Source organism: Typopeltis vanoorti, chromosome 9 (assembly GCF_054136105.1).
Source record: "Typopeltis vanoorti isolate ZY-2024b chromosome 9, IOZ_Tvanoo_1.0, whole genome shotgun sequence".
NCBI lineage: Eukaryota > Metazoa > Arthropoda > Arachnida > Uropygi > Thelyphonidae > Typopeltis > Typopeltis vanoorti.
Window position 1 is genome coordinate 72,821,386 of NC_143557.1, and position 22,238 is coordinate 72,843,623.

The window sequence follows — 22,238 nt, forward strand, 5'->3', positions numbered from 1 at the left end:
AGAATAGAGTGCCCTCTCGGATGAGTCCAGTAAAATATCACTGAGGGCGCAAATAAAATATGATAAAAATTTCCTTTATTGGCAATTTAGATTCCTTATAAAATTTTAAATCTTGTCGTTCGTTGTAACTACCAAATCATTCATTTTATTATAGTTATGTAGAGGAATATTTCTGAGCTATGGGTTACTAAAAGTTATGGTAGAAGCATCCAAGTTATCATGGTAGTGTATTATGTCTGTTAATTGCGTGTGTCCTTCTGGCCGGTTTGCTGTTTTGTGTAATAAAAAACAGTTTCCGACAGGAAAAATCCTCTCACCTTCGTATGAGAATATATTTCTGAAGATGCATTTGAAATATAATAATATTGGTGGCAAAATATTAAAACTTTTTTTTCAAATGACACTAAGTTCCTTCTTTTTGGTATTGTGTAAAAGTTGGCTGCGGCCACTGTGCTAGATAATTGTTTCAAAGAGATTGAAGACTCAAAGCTCATTTCAACATATACAATAACGAGACCCCCTACCAAGCCTTATGTTTACTTGAAATTGGTCTTTAGGATTGTAAATATTCCTTGTAATTCTTCTTGGACATTCTTATTAAACAAGGAGAGGGTACATTTTGCCATTTTAACACTGGTCGTCCAGCGCAAATAAATACGATCTCTTTGCACTGGACGACCCCCCCCCCCCCAACGCCTTTGGTAGAACGGGTGCGCCTCTGTAGCTCACAGTCTGTGACGGTGACCTTTGGTAGAAAGAGCTAGGTTCATATCTTGCAGCTGAAAACAACTTTCTCATACGCAGGTAGGTCTTTTCTCCTGGAAGCACAGGTTTTTCATCTCACAAAACAGGTAAACCGGTTTGGGGCAGACAATACACGCAATTTGCAGACAAAAGCATATATTACAAATAATAGCAATCTATTGGTTTAATAAAAGGGCGCTGTACTTTCTCGTGTGGACAGCATGCTCACGCCAATCAATTAATACAAGGAGAATTCCTTGAATTGGAAGGACAGTTCGAACGTCACACGAAGCATGCAATTTCATGTGTTGATGTGATAAACCACCCTGTCATCGTATAAATTGGGTTCATATGAAGTCCAGTTAATTTTCACTGAGCGTAACACGTTAAGAGGAGAAAATGAGGATACAAACTTTTTGTACTTACTGTATAAGATACGTAAAATACTAATAAAACTCTCATTTCCTTTATTATTATTATTTATTACTTGAAACCTCCAAAGAGTTCCAAGACTCATCGCGGGAGAGTGCTCCACTCCACTGTACACAATCCACCATCTACGCTACCTCCATCAACAACGCCACTATCTAACCAGCATATTTGAATCCGTCTTAAATTTACTGGGCTGTAGATCAGAACACGTTTTCGTGTCGAAGTGATTGATTCGCTTCATTATTCATTCACTTCCTTCCCTTAGATTCATTTTTCGATCAAACTATTAAAACATATCGATTACACACTACGGAAATTTAATTTCTAAAATTTCCACACTACGTTTAGGCCTCTTTAAGCGATGTTCGCACATAAGCAACCAATTAGAAAAGCACAATTTATTATGCCTTTGTGGCAAATTCGATAGAGCATTAGCGCGTTTGCTGTCTGCTAATTATGTGATGCAAACATTTACGCAATGAATAACAATGCATAACAGACAGCGTTCCCTTTTGCTTCCGCAGTGTTAAACATGTCTCGATTAAGCTGTTTAAACACGTCGTACGGTAGGCGTGAAATTCAAATTTGCTCTTTCATTACTAAGCATGATCGAACTACGGCAAATGCAAACGGCCACGCATTTACAAGAGTAAGGTGAAGATTAGGAAAATTCTTGACACACACACGCATTAACGATTATCCATTAAAATGCAGAAAATTTTCACAAAGCAGAAGCAAACGGATTCAGTCGGTGAATGTTTAGCGTAGGCGATACTTTAAATTGGTGTCTGCTTAAATTCCTTAAGTTCCCATACCCCGATGTGGAGACATTCTTTCCTTTGTTTTTTTCTTCTCTGAACTACTGCTGTTATAATAAATCATCTCAAGCCCAATATTGTCTCTGGCTGGAAAGATATCAATGGATTAGTTGATAACGATCGGTATGTCTTTCCAGGAAATGCATATCTAGAATTTCATCAACGATTTTTTTAAACTTTTTAAAAGGCAAGTAGATTAAAAAAGAATGAACTCATTCTATTATTGTTCTATATCATTTTTATAATAATGTTTCCTATAAAATCTATTTCATTTACGAGAAACTATGACTAAAATCTATTTATATTAAATTTTAAATCAAATCATATAAAATAAAAAAAGGTACATTTGAAACAAAGGAAGTGAAATGTTTTAAAAATACTGCTGGTCTTAAATTTATTATAAAATATTCCTACTTTTTTTAAAATAAATAGGAAAAACGAAGTTTTATAACTTTTTTTACCTTTTTATGTCATGAACAAAAATTTCTGTTTGGTTCCAGTGAGGTGTTGGCAAGCTTCAGCATCCGAGTTCTGACATCTGCGATTGCCGACCACTTTTCTCACTACGGTCGCATCTAAGCAAGAGCAAAAGGAGATCATGTTGAAATACTTGTGGATAGTACAAAACATTCTCCAATGGATATTATTAAAATATGAGAGAAAGCTTAATTAAATCCATCGGTAAATCTTCAGGCATTTGAGACGTCAGCCAGATGTGCAAGAAAAATTAAGTTACTATGTGATATAATGTTTCTTAAAATCTTGAAACTTATGGTTGTGTCCATGATTTCTTCGTTCTTCATCAGGATCCACATTTAGGGAAAGCAACTTAGGTAACGATATTTAGCTAGAACTTGCATGACTTCTGCCTGAACTAATCATAGGTACAACTGGTGATAAAACAAATAAACAAATAAGAATGATGTGTGTAAATACACATACACACAACATTCCAGAGAAATCAAAATTACTTTTACTCGTCTGTGAGCGTATCCAAATGATAATCCAGTTTGCTGCCGTGTTTGTCGACTAGTATTTGCGAAAGTGCCACCTCAACATCGCAAAAGATTTCCACTTTTGGTCTATACTGAAACAATTCAACACATATTTTTTTTAAATCTGTGATAACTGGCTTTTTTGTGTGTTTCCTCTAAACCTCACCATTCTCACGTTTCATGGCATTCTATACAATTATCAATTGTTAGGGTTAATTTAATAATTTCATTAGATCACACGGTTTATCGATTCCAAGCCGCTTTACTAAGATGAAAATGCTAATAATTGTACCCTAAATGCAGACATTTCCTTGCAAAATATTTTTACACTCGTGAAATCTAATCGATGATCGGTTCCGCGATTCTTTAAGCAAGGAAGCATGTAATCATCTGCTACGAAAAGCGCTCGAGTGGTTAGTTTTAAAGTCTTTATGAGAGCTTTCGATATGTTATGTAAGGGTTAATTAGTGGCAAGCAATCCTAGTAATTTTCTTCTTTCATTAATGCCACTGAAAAAATAAAATAAAATATTAAAAAAAAAAAAACTCTTCCAGACGATTTTAAATATTGTAACGTGTTTATTCCAAAACACGCCTTGCATTAAAAAAGGAACTGCATAAATAATCGAAATCGTGTTTTGCAGAAAGAAAGATGCGTTTTCCATAAGCGAGAAACCCATAATTATAGACAGTTATCTGCAAATACAACGTTTACGATAGACTCAGTTCAGGAAAGTTTTTACTTTCATCACCAAAACGAAACATACACGAGATATTTTTAGCATAATATTCTAGAAGTAAATGCGCAGGCAGGCCTTGCTAATAAATAAAACTTTCTTTGCAAAATTCGCTTGTTTAAAGTTCGAATGTTTCTCTAATGTTTTCATTTAATAGCAACGTTTTCAAAATATTTCGGTAGAATTCTTTTTTTATAAAGTCAATGATAACAAATACTTCCCATACGAAATTATCACTGTATGAAGTATATGAAACGTACAAAAATTGATGAAGATTTACTTGATTAAATACTTAATGTTTCCCGTTGAGTTAAAAAAAAATCGGGTGTGGCTGTGTCGGAGCACGGCCGGAGGGTTTTGACGTGAATATGTCACGCCAGCGGATTATATATGTGTTGGGAAGTATAAATAAATGAAAACAAGTTTAATAATCGATTATAATTTTATTTATCATAGGTCTATGGTAAGAGAAGTAAGATACAAACGGTAGACAAGATACATTCAAGTTTCTGGCGAAAGTCAAATCAATTCAAGTGTTACCTAGCGTGGTCGCCGTGGTCTGAACGTAAGTGAGATTAAACTCGCGTTCTAAAAAGTCCTGCAGTGATCGGTTTTGTAACACATCGACATTGAAGTCACCGGTGATGATGGGCGTATGCAGGTCTGGCTCGATACTAGGATTATTTTCTTTATGCTTTTCGAGTATTGCAGCAGGGATCGATAGATACAACATTCTATCGTTGATGATGAAGCATTCACAGCTCCGAGAATAAATTTAGATACACCGTTGATCGCTACGTCGTCCAGACATATATCTCCCAGTGATGGTTCTTCGACTCTAAGCTTACAACTGACATCAATGGTAACGAGACGTTGGCAATCGGTGAAGCTGTTGAGGTTCCTGTATATGGCGACTCCACCGGCGGTGCGTTTGGACGATGACGACGAAGTTGAGGGTTGATTGTGGCGCCTTTCTGTGGCTGTATTATTACATGCTTTCTTCATGCCTTCTGCATTCTTACTGCACAATCCCATCATCATCACCACCACCGGTGACTTCAATGTCGATGTGTCACAAAACCGATCACTGCAGGACTTTATGGAATGGGAGTTTAATCTCATTTACGTTCAGATTACGGCGACCACGTTAGGTAACACTTGTATTGATTTGACTTTCGCCAGAAACCATATATATTCACAGGTGTGGCATCATCCATCCAGGTTTCACTGATGACCAAGTAGTCAAATCTGTTCATAATGAACTCGGTTTCGATATCTTCGGCGTGCTCCACCAAACCCTGTGCGTTGATCACCGAGACAAGACTCCCTGCCGTGAGTTTTCGCCGTTGTCACGATCATCATCTATGTTTAATATCTGGACCTCCTCTGTGATCGCAGCAGTCGACGATCATCGACCACAGAAACTATCAACTCGCTTAACCAGCGTCGGCAAGTGGTGTTTCTTCATTTTCTCGTATTCGTCGCGTATCTCCCTGACATTGGGTGCTGAATATCCGTAACTGTGATAAAATTTATAATCGTCTCTCTCTCGTTAGTCAAATACAGTCCGTCGACAGAAGTGGCTCTGCTCAGTGCAACGTATATCAGTTGATTTTGTTGAGACTTGTCGTACTGAAAGACGACTCGATCGAAAGTGCCTCCTTGCGATTTGTGAACTGTTATGGCACAAGCGGGCTCGCTGACCTCCAATGCTCTTCGATTGTCACCGATCTTCCGAAATCCACATCCATTTCGTTCAGTCCATCTTCCGAAGCGGTGGCATGGTCGCTTACGTTATTTACATCCATGGGTTTGTGCGCGGTCGCCGCCGAAGTGCTGGCGCCGTCAGCCGCGCGCTGTGTCCTTTCCAATTTCTTTCGCTTCTGATACTTCCTTATTCGTTCTGACCCAGACATTGGAATATTATTGGAAAGCTGACGAGCTGCTTTTTCCCGTCGTATTCGTTCGGCATATTTCTGGCTGGCTTTTCGGCGAGTATAGGCGGACATTGAAATTCCTAAAATTTTTCAACTTCAATCCACATTTTCTTCACCAACACTACATTGAAATTTAAGAATTATGCGTTAAATCGATAGATCTCGACGAGAGCTGTTGATTAACACTAAAACGAGCGTCGTACCACGACAGAGTGCGAAGTTATACTGAGTGGAAGTTTCCGAGGCGGGGCGGATCGTACACAAAATGGCGGAGCCCCCACTGCCACTTGCGAGGTGCGCTATCTGAAGGTCACTGACGAATCTTTATTCCCTCAGCTATCGAATGGTATAAGTTTGGTTTGGCTACCTTTAATACTTTAGAAAGTATTAAGTCAAACCTTATCGAATGATTTCGTTACACTCAACTTTTTGTCCCGTACCCGCTAGTACTGTTCTGAATTTAAAGACGTATTCACGTCAAAAATATGCATTTTGTTTTTGACAGTGATCGCGTGAGATTCATCTTTGATAACATTTCACTGATTGCTATTTACCGAAAGACCGCAACACAACTATGTTAAAATTGAAATCAATTAATATGATTAAATAAAACTTATCCTTATAAGGACTGGCTTAAAGGGGCGAAGCAAGAATGCTTTTCATCTTCCCCGTTACCTGTAGAGGAAAGTGTAGGGATAAGGTGTTATTGTTGAGCTATTGGAGCTCTGATCATGGCAGGAGAGTATCAGCAATAGCCGAGCCTCAGTTAGAACTTCATTGGCTACAGCATTACCCTCCAAGGGTATATATTATTAATCATTAATCACTGCATCTAACGATCGATTCCAATTCTTCTCCACCCTTAAATAAAACTTTGAAACAAGAAATATATATCATATATTGTGATATTTTATATAAAATGGTATATTAATTGATACAAATCTTATCTTGGATTAAATTCATCAAATATTTTTCTTTTTTATAGCTTATAAATATATCTGACACTCAATTTTATAAGATTTATGAAATTATCAATAGAATTTTAAATAATGTTTAACGTTTTCTACTATTCTAAGCTGAGGTCCGTAAACAAGTTTTAAATGAATTCTATGTAATGCAGTTCACAAATACTGTCTGAGCCTTACAAAAACACTCTAAATTTTAGTAGGAAAATGACATTGAAAATTATGTTGAAACATCGAACATTTAAAAAAAAAAAAAAAAAACTTATATTCCCTTTCACACTAATTGAATTTGCATTTCGTTCATATTTCGGTTGAGGAAAATGATGAATGCATGATAAGGCACGATCTTCGTTGGTAGCTCTTAAATTTATTTTTCTTACAATTTACATCCGAAGTTTTTATATATATATAATTAAGGATTAAATTACATCACGTTCCTTGGTTGAATTAGCTTAAGTGCAATGGCTGAAAATCCGAAATGAGCAAAAGAGTGCTTTAATAAACGAATTTAGAGGAGTTGTGGGGGGGGGTTGAAAAATTCAAGACTCCAATTTGCATTACAGCCTACACAACACAATCCAAGGATTAGAAAGTGTCGTATGGTCTTATATATTGTAATGAATTATGTTTTGTTCGAAATATTAATATTTTAGGAAATAATAACGCTATTAATTAAAAGTACGTTCTAGGCATTTTAATTTCTGATTTCACAATTCTAAATACCTTTTCCCTCTGTGGTTTTTGAAAGTTCAATACAAAACTCAAACCGCAAATAAAATAGTTTTTATTTTCTTTTGAAAATAGTTCGTATACCGCGTGTTGTGGCTGCACGATCGATCCCTGCGTTCTAGGTGAAGCCCATCAAACTGGAATAATCTCAGGAACTGACGCATCAAAAACTTTCTTAGATAACACACAGGTGCCACTCTAGTGTGACAGAGTGTGTGCACTCAGTGAGATGAGAGCTGACGTTGTCCACGAAAGAATATTTTGGAATATTTTCCTATTACTTGTAGAATTTCGTTTCTCAACCGACTGCTACATTCGCTATTTGCAAAATTGATGTTCAGGATCTAGCAAAGCAGGCACTTTCATTGGCGACTGTTTCTTATCTTTACATTTTCGATAGCACATTCATAGACTTTTGTTCCCTTTTAGGTGATTTTATTAATAAAGGCGTTCAAGTCTTATGTGTTTTCGACAAACGCTATTTTTTGAATGTCATTGCCGCAAGCTACTGACATCAAAATATTATGCACAAAAAAACTGAGTTTGTAGGCGTGTACACTTCAGTCTTGCCATAGCTTGCCTACACTAAGATTTAAATCTTTTATACAGTAATGCTGACGCCTGCATTTTAACTGAGCTTACTACTGTTTCACTAGAAATAAAATGAAAGCACATTTATTATTTCACAGTTCCAGTACTTTTAATGAATTCATTATCATACGTTTCTGTGTGTTATTACATCCTCCACGGATAAAAATTATCCGTGGATGATGTAATATCATTTTAGTAGTGGTGGTCAAAGGTATTGGAGAAGTTGGTTAAAGACCAAATTCAGAAATGGATGGATGTGAATGGAATACTGTATTAAGGAGGGTAGGTCATGCTTCGGTAATGTACTCACTTTTTATAATAGAGTGACAGCCAAGTTGGGTCAGGGAAATGACCACATGGTGATAGCATTTATCTTGTCAATACAGAAACAGTGTCCTGTATTGACAGGATACTGCATCGAAGTCTCTTACATAAACTGGAACAAATGAGTTTGGATATAAAACTTGGATAAGAGGGTCGCTAATGGACAGACATCAGAGAGTAGTTTTTGGAGGAAGTCCAGGAGAAGTTGTGTGACTAATGGTGTGCCACAGGTCTCTATGTAGACCACTGCTATTTAATTTGGACATTAATATTCAGTTATTTGCTGATGGCATACAAACTGAGTTGAGCAATAGATTAATAAGGATGATGCAGAGATCTTGAAGGATGTCTTACATAGACTAACAGTAAAAAGAATGGCTTTTAGTTTAATGTCGCAAAGTATAAGGTTATATATTTGGGATGAAAATATTTCCAGCTTATACTTCATTGATAGGACTTGGATGCAAGAAATTAATGGTACCTGCGATTTAGGGCTGCTAGGGGACTCTGAGTTAAAGTTCAGAGGTCATATTGCATATGTGTCTAAAATACCTCATATGAATACTTGGTTATTGAAGAACACATTGACAGGCAGAGATAAAGAGGTTATTATACCTTTGCACAGAGCCTCGATAAATGCGCCATCTGGACTATTGCGCACAGACCAGGTTACTTAGATTTCTTCGAAATATGGAAGAATTGGATCGGATCCAGAGGCGAGTGATCAAGGTGGGGGGGGGTCTCTAGGACGTTCCATACGAGGAGGGGGTTGATGATTTCTAGGTTACAGAGGCTTGGTGATAGGCCAAGGATTGATTGATACACATGAAATGTTTCGGTACATGACTAGTGCTAGGAAATTGATAAATAAGTGTAATGAGTTGTGAAAGTTGGTTGTAATTGCTTTATAATAATACTAATAATTAAAATTATTTTTCTTACGATGATTTTTTACGATAAACTTTTTATCATGTTTTGGATTGTAATTATAACGTTTGGAAACTTAATTTTCCTCGACATTACATAGCGTAAGATATATTACTAAAATAATAAAATTAAAAAATACCACAGTAGAAAAAGTATACAAATATCTCAATATCTATAAAACAAAGACAGTTTTCGATTAAGGATTTGAAACATCAGTAATCGTCTTTAACAGCGTGACATTTACTGATGATATTATGTTGCTGACAGCGAAAATATACGCCTGCTCTTCATCCAGGAATATCCTAGCACACGGGTGGCGAACCTATGGCACGCGTGCCAGAGGTGGCACGCCCGAGAATTTTGCTGGCACGTCAACGATTTACATATGGTATCCTTTTATACGCTTATTCAACCTTTTTTTTTTTTTTAATTGTTACAATACGTACAAGTTAAATTTTGTTTTACAGGAGAGAGCAGCTATGAAGACATGAATTCCATTGGTGTGGTATTAACAAAAGATCACGCGACCCTTTAAAGACAAATGAAACCGACAATTTTTGAGTTGAAATGCTAATTCTCTTCAACCGAATTCCATAACATCTGCAACTGTCATAACAACATTCACTATATATTTCTTAGTTTTAAGACATTCACGAAGGGGTGTCGTTTATCGTTCCGACAGAACTTCTCATTACTGGTGGGCTCAACTCACACAAAGTTTCAACCCTTGGTTGAATTTTATTCCAGCTTGTTTGCTTTTGAGCTGGCAGGAGAACTCACGCAAGCATTATATGACATGTTTCAATTCGTGGTAGAATTTTATTTGAAGTAAGCCTTTGTGATCTGTCATAATGACATCGAGAATTTCAAATGTAATCAAACAAACTTATTTCATGTAAATGAAAAATTAGACAAGAGTTTTAGTTAGATACTGTGTTTCCGCTGCGCTGCAATATATGGTTTTGCTTGCATCTATACAGCGTAGTTTCTGTGAGAGGGGTACATGTGATTCATTAGTTAGCGCCGTTTTTATTCCAGCTGTCTCTAATTGCACTATTTGTTGAGAAATATATTACACAGACTGCAAAAGCCTCTGTACCTTATTCAGGGATACAATAAAACTAATTTTTTTCCTTGCATCTACAGTATATAATGGCTGTTGAGGAAAGCGTGTTGTTTTTGTGTGGGAGTATATATGCAAAACGTTTTAATATCTTTTTTCGTAAAATGAAATCAGGGGTGCCAGTTATACGCGAGGGCAAGTTATATTCGACGGTAAGCTTTCGTTGACAAGTCGACATCCTTCTGCTGCTTATCCTGCTCCACTGACTTCTATGGTGAGTTACAATGCATAAATATTTTTCTCACTACCGTTTTTTTTTTCCAGACCAACATCATTAAAATCAGTTTAATAATAATACAATAATTAAATTTTATACTGAATAATATTATCAATTTTTGGTGATCAGAATGGGATATGTCAATGAAACTTACCACAGGTTAATTTAATGATGCTGGCATGAGGAAACTACAATATTGTAGCATTAGTCCTGTGATTGATAACTAATTTAAATGCGTACTTTTATATTTCTCAACATGCTACACCCTATACATAAGCGTACTAATACTCTTTATGATTATTCCATAATTAATTCTTAATACTTATTTACTAAAATAAATAGCCAAAAGGCTTCACATCGGCGATACAAAATTATATAAATTAATTGGATATTAAATTCAACATTAAACGTTAGTTTAATGCATGAACTTTTAAAAAATGGGAACGGTATTTACGAGTAAGTTTGTTGGGACTGGGCCCTCCAATACAGTAAGAATAAATATAAATACAGTAAAAATAGTCTTATAGAAAAAATATTGAGAACGAGTGGTCCTTAGGATTCCCTGGCTTTTTCCCTTTTCTAATCGCACGTGCATTCATTATGCATTTCGCACCGAGCATCCGCCAGCAGGCAGAAATAAGCAGCGGCAAGTGCATTATTGTTGCGTATGTGCACTGTTTTGTTTTTGCTACTGTAAATGGGAATTATAAAGATAATTTAATTTAGGCATATAATAAAATGTTGGTTTTTTTGAAACTATAAAAAATGCATTTGATTTAAGTTTTGAGTTATTTTGTTACAGTTCTACTGAACATGGCTGGCGAAAATAGAAAACGAAAATTATCATAGTCAAGCAACAGAGAGTTCCAAAGCTGGTGAAGTGAAGAGTATGGCATGATTAACAAAGACAATAAAGCAATGTGTTTTATGTTCCGGGACAGTTGTATGCAGAACGTCGTTATGAAAAACAGCATTATGAAACAAACCATAAATCGCTCCTTGAGAAAAGCAAGGACGAATAGAAAGAATTTATTGCTCGGGCAATTAAAAATAGGAATATCCAGTCAACAACCCTAATGAAATTTATCGGCAGTCGTTCAAATATAACTACTGCTAGTTTTTTTGCCTCAAATGTAATTGCCAAACACTGGAAACCTTTTAATGATGGGAATATATAAAAGAAGTACGGTTAAAATGCGCACCAGTTCTCTTTGAAGATTTCGAAAACAAGGAAAAAATTATTCAAAGAATAAAAGATATGCCTTTGGCTAGAAACACAGTGAAAGATAGAATCATAGAAATGGCTAAAAATATAACTCATCAGCAAAAGATAGATATAAAATCTTCTGGTTTAATTTCTCTTTGTCTTGATGAGAGTATTGACATAACTTGATCAGCTCGTTTAGCAAATTTTATTCGTCATTCGGTTGGGAATAATATCAAAGAAGAATTGACAAGTTTAACATCATTAGCAACAACAACAAAAGGAATAGATATTCGCAACGCAGTTGTAAATGCACTTGCTGAAAGAGATATAGATCCTTCCAAAATTGTATCAGTAAATACTGATGGTGCTCGTAGTATGACTGGAGAGAAAAATGGGTTCGTCAGTTTATTTACCAAACGTATTGGACATTCAGTTCTGGGTTTTCATTGTATTATACATTGGCAGGTTTTATGCGCAAAGGCTAGTTTCAAGCCACTGGAAGATATTATGAGCATTGTATGAGCAAAATTGGTCAATTTTATATTGGCACACGCTTTAAATAAACGAAAATGTATAGCATTATTAAGTGAGGTAAACTCGGTGTACAATGGTTTACTTATGTACAACAACAACGTCCGATAGTTAAGTCGGGGCAATGTTCTTCAAAGATTTGTTGAGTGTTTAGATAAAGTCAGACTTTTTTTACATAATGAGAAAATGAGAATTATTGAAAAATACAATCAGTTAATGAACGTCGAATGACTTTCGAAATTAATGTTTTTTACTGATTTGTGTTTACATTTAAATGAATTAAATGTTAAACTGTAAGGTGTTAACAAGACAATTATTGTCATGTTTGATTTAATCAAAGCATTCGAAGCTAAATTACCAATTTTTAATCGTGACGTTATTTCCAATACCTTCCGATATTTTCCAAATACAAAAAAATTCTTTGCAGATCTAGAATCCCATGAAAAAAACAGAAAAAAAACAAGTTAAATTCACAAAAGAGTTCTCTACATAAATATAAAGAGCCAATAGGCTTCAATTCGGCGCTGCAAACATTATTTAAATTTAGTGATCAGAACTATAATCTCCTCTGCTACGAGTTGCCCCAGTGATGAACCACGTGCTTTAGCGTACGCTACAATCCGCCGAAACTTTTATAGTTTGCTATATTCGGCGTGAAACTCTTTGATTCCTATCTTTGAGTTTCTTATTCGGCTTTAAAACAATGTGGGATTTAATATCCCCTTAATTTAAATAGAGTTTTCTACAGTTATTCAGTCGATAATCAACGAATTTTCTTCAAGATTTACGCAGTTCAGGCAATTTGCAGAGACATCAAAATTTATTTTGTATCCAGACACAACATCAGCAGATAAACTCAATTTGGAGATTTTCGAGTGGCTGAATTTGGAAGATATAGAAATGCAATTAATCGATTTTCAATCTAGTTCGATATGGAAACAAAAGTTTGTTGATTTGAGAAATGACTTGGAAATAATGGAAAATGATCGATTATTGGGGGCAATTAAAAAAGAATGCAGAAGAGAAAATATTGAAAACCTGGAATACCATTCCTGAAACCTTTTGTTGTTTAAAAAAACTAGAGATGGCTATATTATCAATTTTCTCCCCTACATATGCTTGTGAGTTATTATTTTTCGAAATGAATTTTATAAAAGACAGTTTAAGAAATAGAATGACTGATGAATTTAATTCGGCATGTGTATTACTAACAGTGACAAAATATGAACCTGATAAAAAGCATTTGGCATCTAATGTACAACAGCAAAAATCTCATTAATAAATTGATATATCGATATTGATAAATTAATAAATTGATAATAGGTTTATTGATTTGTATACATCTATGTGTATGTCAAATTATCAGTTCATTTTTATGAAATTCTATGTTAATTTTTAAACTTGTCTCAATAAAATTCCGCAATTAATTTTGTATTAATTTTTCCCCTATTAAAAACTTCAGGGCACGTCAGCAACTCGATTTGTAAACTTTTGGCACGCGCACATAAAATAAAGTTCGCCACCACTGTCCTAACAGAACTTGCTGTTACCATGGAAACATTGAAGCATGCTGTCACATCCGTCTTAGTGACAAACGTGACAGCATGTTATTTTATTATGTATAAAGATTATATGAAATTCTTTAGAGGAGTTTAACATGAAATTTCCTAACTTGACAGCAATCATTTTAAAAACCCACTAAATATCTCTCTTTCACAAACATATGACGAGATTTCCAAAATAAACAGACAGAAATAAGATCATCGGAAATAAATTCTTGTGCTTACCAACTAATTAACATATCATTTTCCACCTGAACACCTCACTCTTAACCGCACATGATATTTTGCTGATGGGTTAATCGATTATCTTCACACAATGCACTGTAATGACATTTAACAACTTCCGTTACTTTCCCGCTGCCGTTTTTTTATACCTAACGACTTCCCTTCACTACGAAAGCTCCAATTTATCCGAACCCCTCCGTTTCTATTGGGGTAACTGATCGCACTGCTGCTACCTTTTAGACAGTAACTGATGTGCGAAAGTTAGCAGCCGAAGGCTTGCAAGCATGGTTGAATTGCTAATTAACTAGATTCTCCGCCGTAAGGAAAACGCGAACCTCCCTTCACCTATTAAATTCTCGAAGTTATCAAGGAAGCTTTAAAGGAAATTCTCATAATAAATTAGTGATAATCAGTATGGAAAACTATAAGCTGTACTGTGAAGAAAGGTCGATTTTTTTAAATCAAGGTACATTGAAAGTAACAATAATCAAATTTATTTGTTCAATGTTCAATAACTTCCTAGCAGAATTCTCGTAAAACAATAAAAAATCAAAATATGCTACTTTAGTGAAATGGTTAGCAATTTAGTTAAATACCATTTTTACGAAAGCGCCATTTAATTGTTTATCTATTGTATAAGTTCAAGTCAATCATCGTTGGCCTTTTGAGTATAATAGTCTTGATTATGATTGAGTCAAATTGAACTACTACAAAGGCCTGCAAAATTTCAGTCATGAAAAGTTGTCTGGAAACTATTAACTGTTCTGATTTATTTTTGACCGCTGATTTCAAATATCTCTTCCATTTTTCTCCATCACGTCAGGATTTTTCACAAAATGGAAATCAACATTACAGTAAAATAGCTTTAAAACGCATTATATTAAGTAAAATAACATCATTTAAAATTTTCCGTAAACATTTTTGTTATGAAAGTATTGGGAAAAAAATAATTGAAGTAATTAAAGATTACTCTTTAGTACATACTTTATAATTCGTTGTGGCGTCTTTTTCTTTTTCCTTCAAAGCTTCTTTTTGAACTTTTCTGTGAAATTCTTCTTCCGGGTCGTCTCTGTGCAACATCCAGCAATAGTCTGCCATCATTAAGATAAGGGGGATAGGAAATCCCGTATTATTTTACAGCCGGGTATGGCTGTACCCGGCTGTAAAATAATACGGGATTTACTATCCCCCTTAACTTAATTTATGTCGCCGGAAAAATAGTCTCTTTATTGTAGTAGTAGTAATAATAATAATAATAATAATAATAATAATAATAATAATAATATATGAGTACACCGGTCTGTCAATTCGTTAGCAGGGGTATATGTAAGTTCGGTTCACTTAAACCTTGATATTCCAGGTCTACCTACTCACTGATGAGACCTCAATAAAGGTCGAAACCGGTCTGGGTAGTGACCGCTCCTCATAATGTAAAACAGTAATACATCTCCTAGGAGCTGCGTTTTATTATGAGAAAATATTAAGGATAGTGATGGAACTTGCTCCACCTTTGCTCCAAGTTGCTCTAGTGTTGTACTACCGAAGTGATGACTTACGCTTGGACTCGCCGATAGTTCTTCGGCATGAAACTCTTAGATTTCGATCTCCGAGTTTCGTACCCGGTTGTAAAATAATACGGGATCTACTATCCCCCTTAACTTAATTTATGTCTCCAGAAAAATAGCCTCTTGGCTCTTTATTGTAGTCTGCCATCATGTTGACATCCCCCCCTTCCCTAATACCTTCTTTCCATCTCCTTGATGTCTCGGTGGAATCGCCTTCCTTGATCTTCGATGAGTTCCCAGATTCTCAGGAAAGTAGTCTAAATGAGAGTTGATAAAGTGCACTTTTAAGCTCATGGAGCATCCCAAATCCTTGAATTTTTGTAGCATGTGTTCCACAGTCATTTTATAGTTGGGGTCCTTGTGATTTCCTAAAAATTTGGTCACCACCTCATTCAAAGCTTTCCACGCTTCTTTTTCAATAGCTGCCATTTTTTTTTCAAACAGTTTATCCTTCATAAGTTTCCTAATGCCCGGACCGATAAAAATACCTTCTTTCAATTTTGCTGTAGATAATTTTCAATTTTGCTGTTGACAAATTGCTTCATCAATCCCAGCTTTATGTAAAGCGGGGGTAAAAGGATTTTTTCCCGAGCAACCAGTTTAGTGTAACACATTTTTACTTCCAGGTTCTAATGTAACTCTTTCTGGCCATTCCTTCTTGATCTAATGTTGCTCTCGATCTCGGCTGTCCCACTCGCACAAAAAGCACAGATATTTGGTGTATCTACTTTGTTGTCCCAAAATCATAGATATGACTTTAAGATCACCGCAAACTGTCCATCTATGATCATTGTACTTTAGTTTGCTGAGAATGAAGGCTAAATGTTTGTATCGTTCTTTCAAATGCACGGAATGTGCTACTGAAGCATACTTATTGTAATTATGGAGAATAGCTTTCAGGCTTCTTTTTGTGGAATCGATAAACAACCTCCAATCGATGACTTCATATTTTACATTGAATTTGCTTACTAGTCCGGGAATATCGCTACAGTAAACTAAATCACCTTCCTTTTGAAAAGTAAGGAAGAAAATCTCTTTCTCTATATCTAAACCATGAGAAAGAAGAGTGCCAGGGGCCAGCAAATTCTTTTCATTTAGTCTCGAGCCCAGTAGTTCTGCACGTTCCTTTTGGAAGACCCAAATCTCTGATCAAGTCTTGAAATCGGTCTGTGAAAAAAGTTCAGGTGGGCCACTATCTTTGTATTCGCCATCATTGAAATCTTCAACTTCTTTGTTTGAATGGCTGCTGAGTGGTTCTTCTAAAACTTGTGGAGGTGTTAGCACTGGTATTTCAGGAACATGTTCCACTGGGGGTATTGCAGATGGTAAATTAGGACAGGAAATGTCTTCAATTTTTCACATGAAAACTTTGAACATTCAAAGAACAGAAATAACAGTCGTCGGTATGGTTGCGGGGTTCCCGCCATACTATAGAAATTCTGAAACGGGAAGATTTTTGTTCTCCCTTTGACCACCTTCTAAGTTCTTCTACACAAATGGAACATACTATATGCGGCGCCCATAGCTTATCTAAGTCACCAAGTTTCATCCCAAAATACGCATAGTAGACTTTTTTCTCGAAATCTGTAATGTTTCTTCGTTGTTTTTATGCCACTAACTGCCCGCATATGTCGCAGAAAATGTTAGGTGAATTTTTGCAACCTCTTGAAGCCATTACAAACACTACTTAAAACACAGTTAAACAAATTTTAACGTATAATCAATACTACGTAAAAACATTAAAAAAAACTGCAAACACATTAAATTAAATCTTCACACTAACTTAGAAAATATGCCACCTTAAAAAATATGAAAATCTTAGTAGTCAATGACTAAAGTTCAACTAAAGAATCACACAAGAAAATGTGCCTGTGACAACAGGAAAGTCATCCGTTATCTCGGCGAATCAGATTCCAAGTAGCCACCTGCACTTTTATTTGCATTCCTCCCTCCCTCTCCTATCTTAAGAATGAGAAGTTTCGTGGAAATTTCTTTATTTACCATAAAAAGGCAGTTATACAACTACTAGCAGTAAATAAATGAGAATAAAAATAAATACCAATGCACTGAATTTAAATCCAAATACTGCTAATAAAAACGATAATATTAGAAATTGGATAAAATTAGTGGGTGATGGAATTTTTTTACTATTTTCTGAACTCAGCACCTTAAAGTCTATAAGAATCAATTATTACTTTTCAGACAACTTTTCCATCGCAGGCCTGTGCTATTAGTTAAAATATCGAGAAATAAAAAGGCAAATATGCACTTCATTGTTATAAATGAAAGAAAAGAAAAAACATAAACTTAAATTATGATAAAAAGCCAAAACGGCTATTTTTTCTGGCGAAGTTAATTAAATTAAGGGGATAAAAATCCCTTATTATTTTACAGCCAGGTATGCAAGTTCTTTTCACTTAAACTTTGATATCATCCAGGTCTACTTACTCACTGATGAGACCTCAAAAAAGGTTGAAACCGGTCTGGGTAGTGACTTCTCCTCATAATATAAGGCAGCATTACATCTCCTAGGAGCTGTGTTTTACATTATGAGAAAATATCAAGGTTAGTGAGGGAGCTTCGAGTTGCCTTGGTGTTGTACTACCAGGTGTTCACTTACGCTTGGATTCGCCGATAGTTCTTCGGCATGAAACTCTTAGATCGTAGTTTTCGATCTCAGGGTTTCGCATACTGGCTGTAAAATAATATAATAAGGGGATTAAATTAAGGGGATTTTTATCCCCTTAATTTGATAAACTTACATTCATAAACAAGGAAGTTAAAAAAAAGTCCTTATAAGGACTTTTTTTTAACTTCCTTAAAGCTTAAAGGGGCGAAGTAAGAATGCTTTTCATCCTCCCCGTTATCTGTAGAGGACAGTGTATGGATAAGGTGTGATTGAGCTATTAAAGCTCTGATCATGGCAAGAGGGTAACAGCAATAGCCGAGCTTCAGTTAGAACTTCATTGGCTACAGCATTGCCATTCATTACCCTCCAAGGGTATTAATCACCGCATCTCACGGTCGACCAGTTAAAAAAATAGTCCTTATCCTTATAAGGACTGGCTTAAAGGGGCGAGGCAATAATGCTTTTCATCTTCCCCGTTATCTGTAGAGGACAGTGTAGGGATAAGGTGTTAATGTTGACCTATTAGAGCTCTGATCATGGCAGGAGAGTAACAGCAATAGCCGAGCCTCAATTAGAACTTCATTGGCTACAGCATTGCCATTCATTACCCTCCCAGGGTTTGAATATTGATTCAAACTTCATCTCAGTACCTAAAAAAAAAAAACCCCAACAAAAAAAAAACAAAATTTATTTAATATAATAAACTTATATATGACTTAAAAAGGTGCATTAATTTTATTGCTTGTAAAAATGTTAACGCATTGTTTAATTGAATGCTTTCATTTGCATGCTCTCAAAAGCATATAAATAATGAAAGTATTTATATAGCACAAAATATTTATAAAAATGAATAGCCTGGTTCTCATATATGTTGTTATATATATGTAATTTTTTATAGCTAAAGGAACCGTCGTCGGCATATTTAGACAACAAATTTTTAACGGTACACGTCGAATGGTTGGAAGCTCTTCTTTTATTCAGCGCCACCTACCATAAATACGATGACGTATGCCGGCTGCAATGTCACCAAATGAAGTAAGTTTGCTTACAAACTATTGTCGACAAAACATTAATGCTAAGTAATGATTGTTTTAATGTTTCTTTTAATTAATGAGATAGAAATACGACTAAAACATTATGAGTTTTTTTTTTTTTTTTACAGTTTATGAACTTTGCGGTTTGAGGTTACAATAAACTGTCTGCAATTACAATTCTGTGTGGATAAATTATACTTAAAGTGCTTAACCTCGGATACTAGAGTAATTAAGCGCAACCTAGTTACAAGATAATTACGTGTAGTTTTTCATGTTAATTAGTAACAACATTACTTAAATTGTATACTACTCTTTGGATGCTTTGAAATTCTTTCCTGCTTTTCTCAAATGATAATGCTTTATGTAAATTAGTTGCTAACGAAAATGTTTCTCAATTTCAGGTGACTTATATAAGATAATTCAAAAAAAGATAGCGCACTGCACTTCTTCATTAAAAAATAAAACAAAACTGAGATATTATCCGTTATATATGTCATAACTATCGTTCATTCAATAGTGCTAACATCGGCTTACAGTTTAAAAGGAATTTTGATCGAAAGAGTCAGCTACAAAAGCTCCATCTATTAAAGAAAAATATATAATAATAACAATGTAGATAGGATTAACTGCCCTATCATAAACAGTATTGGGTTTCTATGAAGCCAAGTTATTTGATCGTACAAGAGACAGGCCATTGATCCTAAGGAAGATGGGTTGGGATGGGATTAAATGTTCACTAATTCCTCGATATTTCTACATAAAACACATGTGCCTTATTTTATTTACAAACGATTACAGTTTTTACCCAATCCTTAATTATATCTATTCAACAGCTTTCGGCAAATATTATGTATACTTATGTAATAAATATTTAAGCATTCGTTGACTATGTGATTTTTTTTTCTTTCGCAGACGCGAGATTGCAGCTCTTCAATCGGAAAACTACAGTCTTGAGCGGCAACTCTTCAGCTACCAAAAATCCATTTCCTTAGCCAATAGTAGAGGTCAACAGTCAGAAGAACCAAACGATAGCTTTTTCGAAAGGAGCTACTCTGAAGGACAGAGTTTTTCAGAAACCGAATATGCCTGAATTGAAACCGGAAATGATGTCACGCTCGCTATGATGAGCTTTACCTGTCCAAAGTGCCTAAAAGTCCTATTTCCGAGTGGGGACCATTAGCAGCCGATTCAAAGGAGCTGACCATACTGTTGGGACTTGATGTTCTTAGAAAATACGTCACTGCAGTAACATCAAAACAAAAGGTTCTTACTTGATTTTCTGAGGCATATTTGTGCCGGAGAGAAAATTGACACTATATAAGGGAGAACGTGTAAACTGAAGTCAAATATCTAATGATGTGTTTCTCATATACAGTAACATGAGGAGATGAGAAATGTAATATTCCAATGTTGCATTTTTCATATCCTCATGTTCTTGTATATTATTTTTAAAAAAAGTAATAATTATAATGAAAAAAACGAGAAAATGCTTCCATACTGACGTACCAAAAGTTTTCAGACACAATATATCTTTTCTTTTTCTTTTCTTTTTTTTTTTTAACAACGATCGAATTACTTTCCATACAGACTAATTTTATAGACTTTGAACAAAGTTGGCTTATTACTTATCCTGTTTTGGTCTGTTGTTATAACTAATCTGCTTATATGCAATGTTTTATCTACTTTAGTATACCAAGCATGAAATATTTTCAGTGTTATTTATCAAAGAATCTATTTATTTCATTCCATAGAGTTTGCAAGGAGAACTGAACATTCATTCACCCGACGTTTTTGATAACCATCTTAGTTTACTGCGTATATTTTTAAACACACCTTGGGTCTTCATAGTAGTTGCTTGATGAAAGACTGAGTTCCCTCTATAAAATTTCCAAAATCGGTCTTATCACATTGTAGTCTATAAATGTATATTTAGAAGTAGAAATTCATCCGCTCCAAAGAGAGCAAACTAGAGTCTATTATAGAAGATTTCAATAATCTCTCTCTTCTTCTCCTCCTCCTTTTTCACTCTTAAAATATCTGACAGTGGACACCAGACAATCATGGCTCAAACTCTGTCCATAACAATATTCAATGGCCTGTGTGCCTGTGAAGACCAAAGACAAATGAAAGGGAGTCTAATCACAGCTTATTCTACTAGTTAAGAGGACGAAAGGATCGTGATTTCTGGTATGAAAATCCATGTTCAGTATAGTAATGCTATTGATGACATAAATACAATTATACTGCTAAACCAGACGATATTACGTTTTAATATACACTCCTTGATTAAGATTAAGCTTGATTAAGAAAAAAAACATTTAATAATATATTACAAGAGGACAGTACTATTGACACAGGGGTGTCTGGATGTCTTTTGGTACGGCAGTGAATGCTTATTTAGTTCTTACGTGTATAATCTATGTTTTGTAAACACTCCATTCAAAAATAATACTACAACCATCCCATTTTTTTCAATTATTTTTTAATGATTACATGTTGTGATTCCCTCTTTATAAAGTGAAAACATTAGGATATACATCGCGATCATGACGGTATTAAGAACAGTTTGTGATAGTGAGATTGTATTTAAATATTTATTATAAGAGAGCAGGTATATTGTCAAATTAATAAAAGTGACACAGATATTAGTAAAAATAAATAAAACGAACAAACTTACATGGGATGTAATTTGAAAAGGATTTTTAAACTCAGGTGAGTAAGCTATGCCTGCCAGAATGTAACTGAGTTTCAAGAACTTTTCTTGCAATGCTGCATCTCTTACACACATTCACAAAATACACCCATTCATGGTGATGCAAATAAGTCTCCTATGTGATATATTAGCGATGTTCTTAGACCTCAGTACCAATGTAAATTATATAACATATACTGGATAACTATTACCGCCATATTTCTCCCTATAATATATGGTAAGAATAAATCAAAT

General features: G+C 35.0%; 1 protein-coding gene across 1 annotated transcript in view; it reads left to right on the forward strand.

Moving 5' to 3' along the window:
* LOC150103152 (uncharacterized) overlaps nucleotides 1-21,945 on the forward strand; it is a 46,246-nt gene extending 24,301 nt beyond the window's left edge. Inside the window, exons 2-3 of the mRNA XM_090398024.1 lie at nucleotides 19,156-19,292; nucleotides 20,204-21,945. Of these exons, the coding sequence (XP_090254150.1) occupies nucleotides 19,156-19,292; nucleotides 20,204-20,381 (315 nt within the window). The 3' untranslated portion in view covers nucleotides 20,382-21,945. The remainder of the gene's footprint in view (nucleotides 1-19,155; nucleotides 19,293-20,203) is intronic.
* Nucleotides 21,946-22,238: the final 293 nt, after the last annotated feature.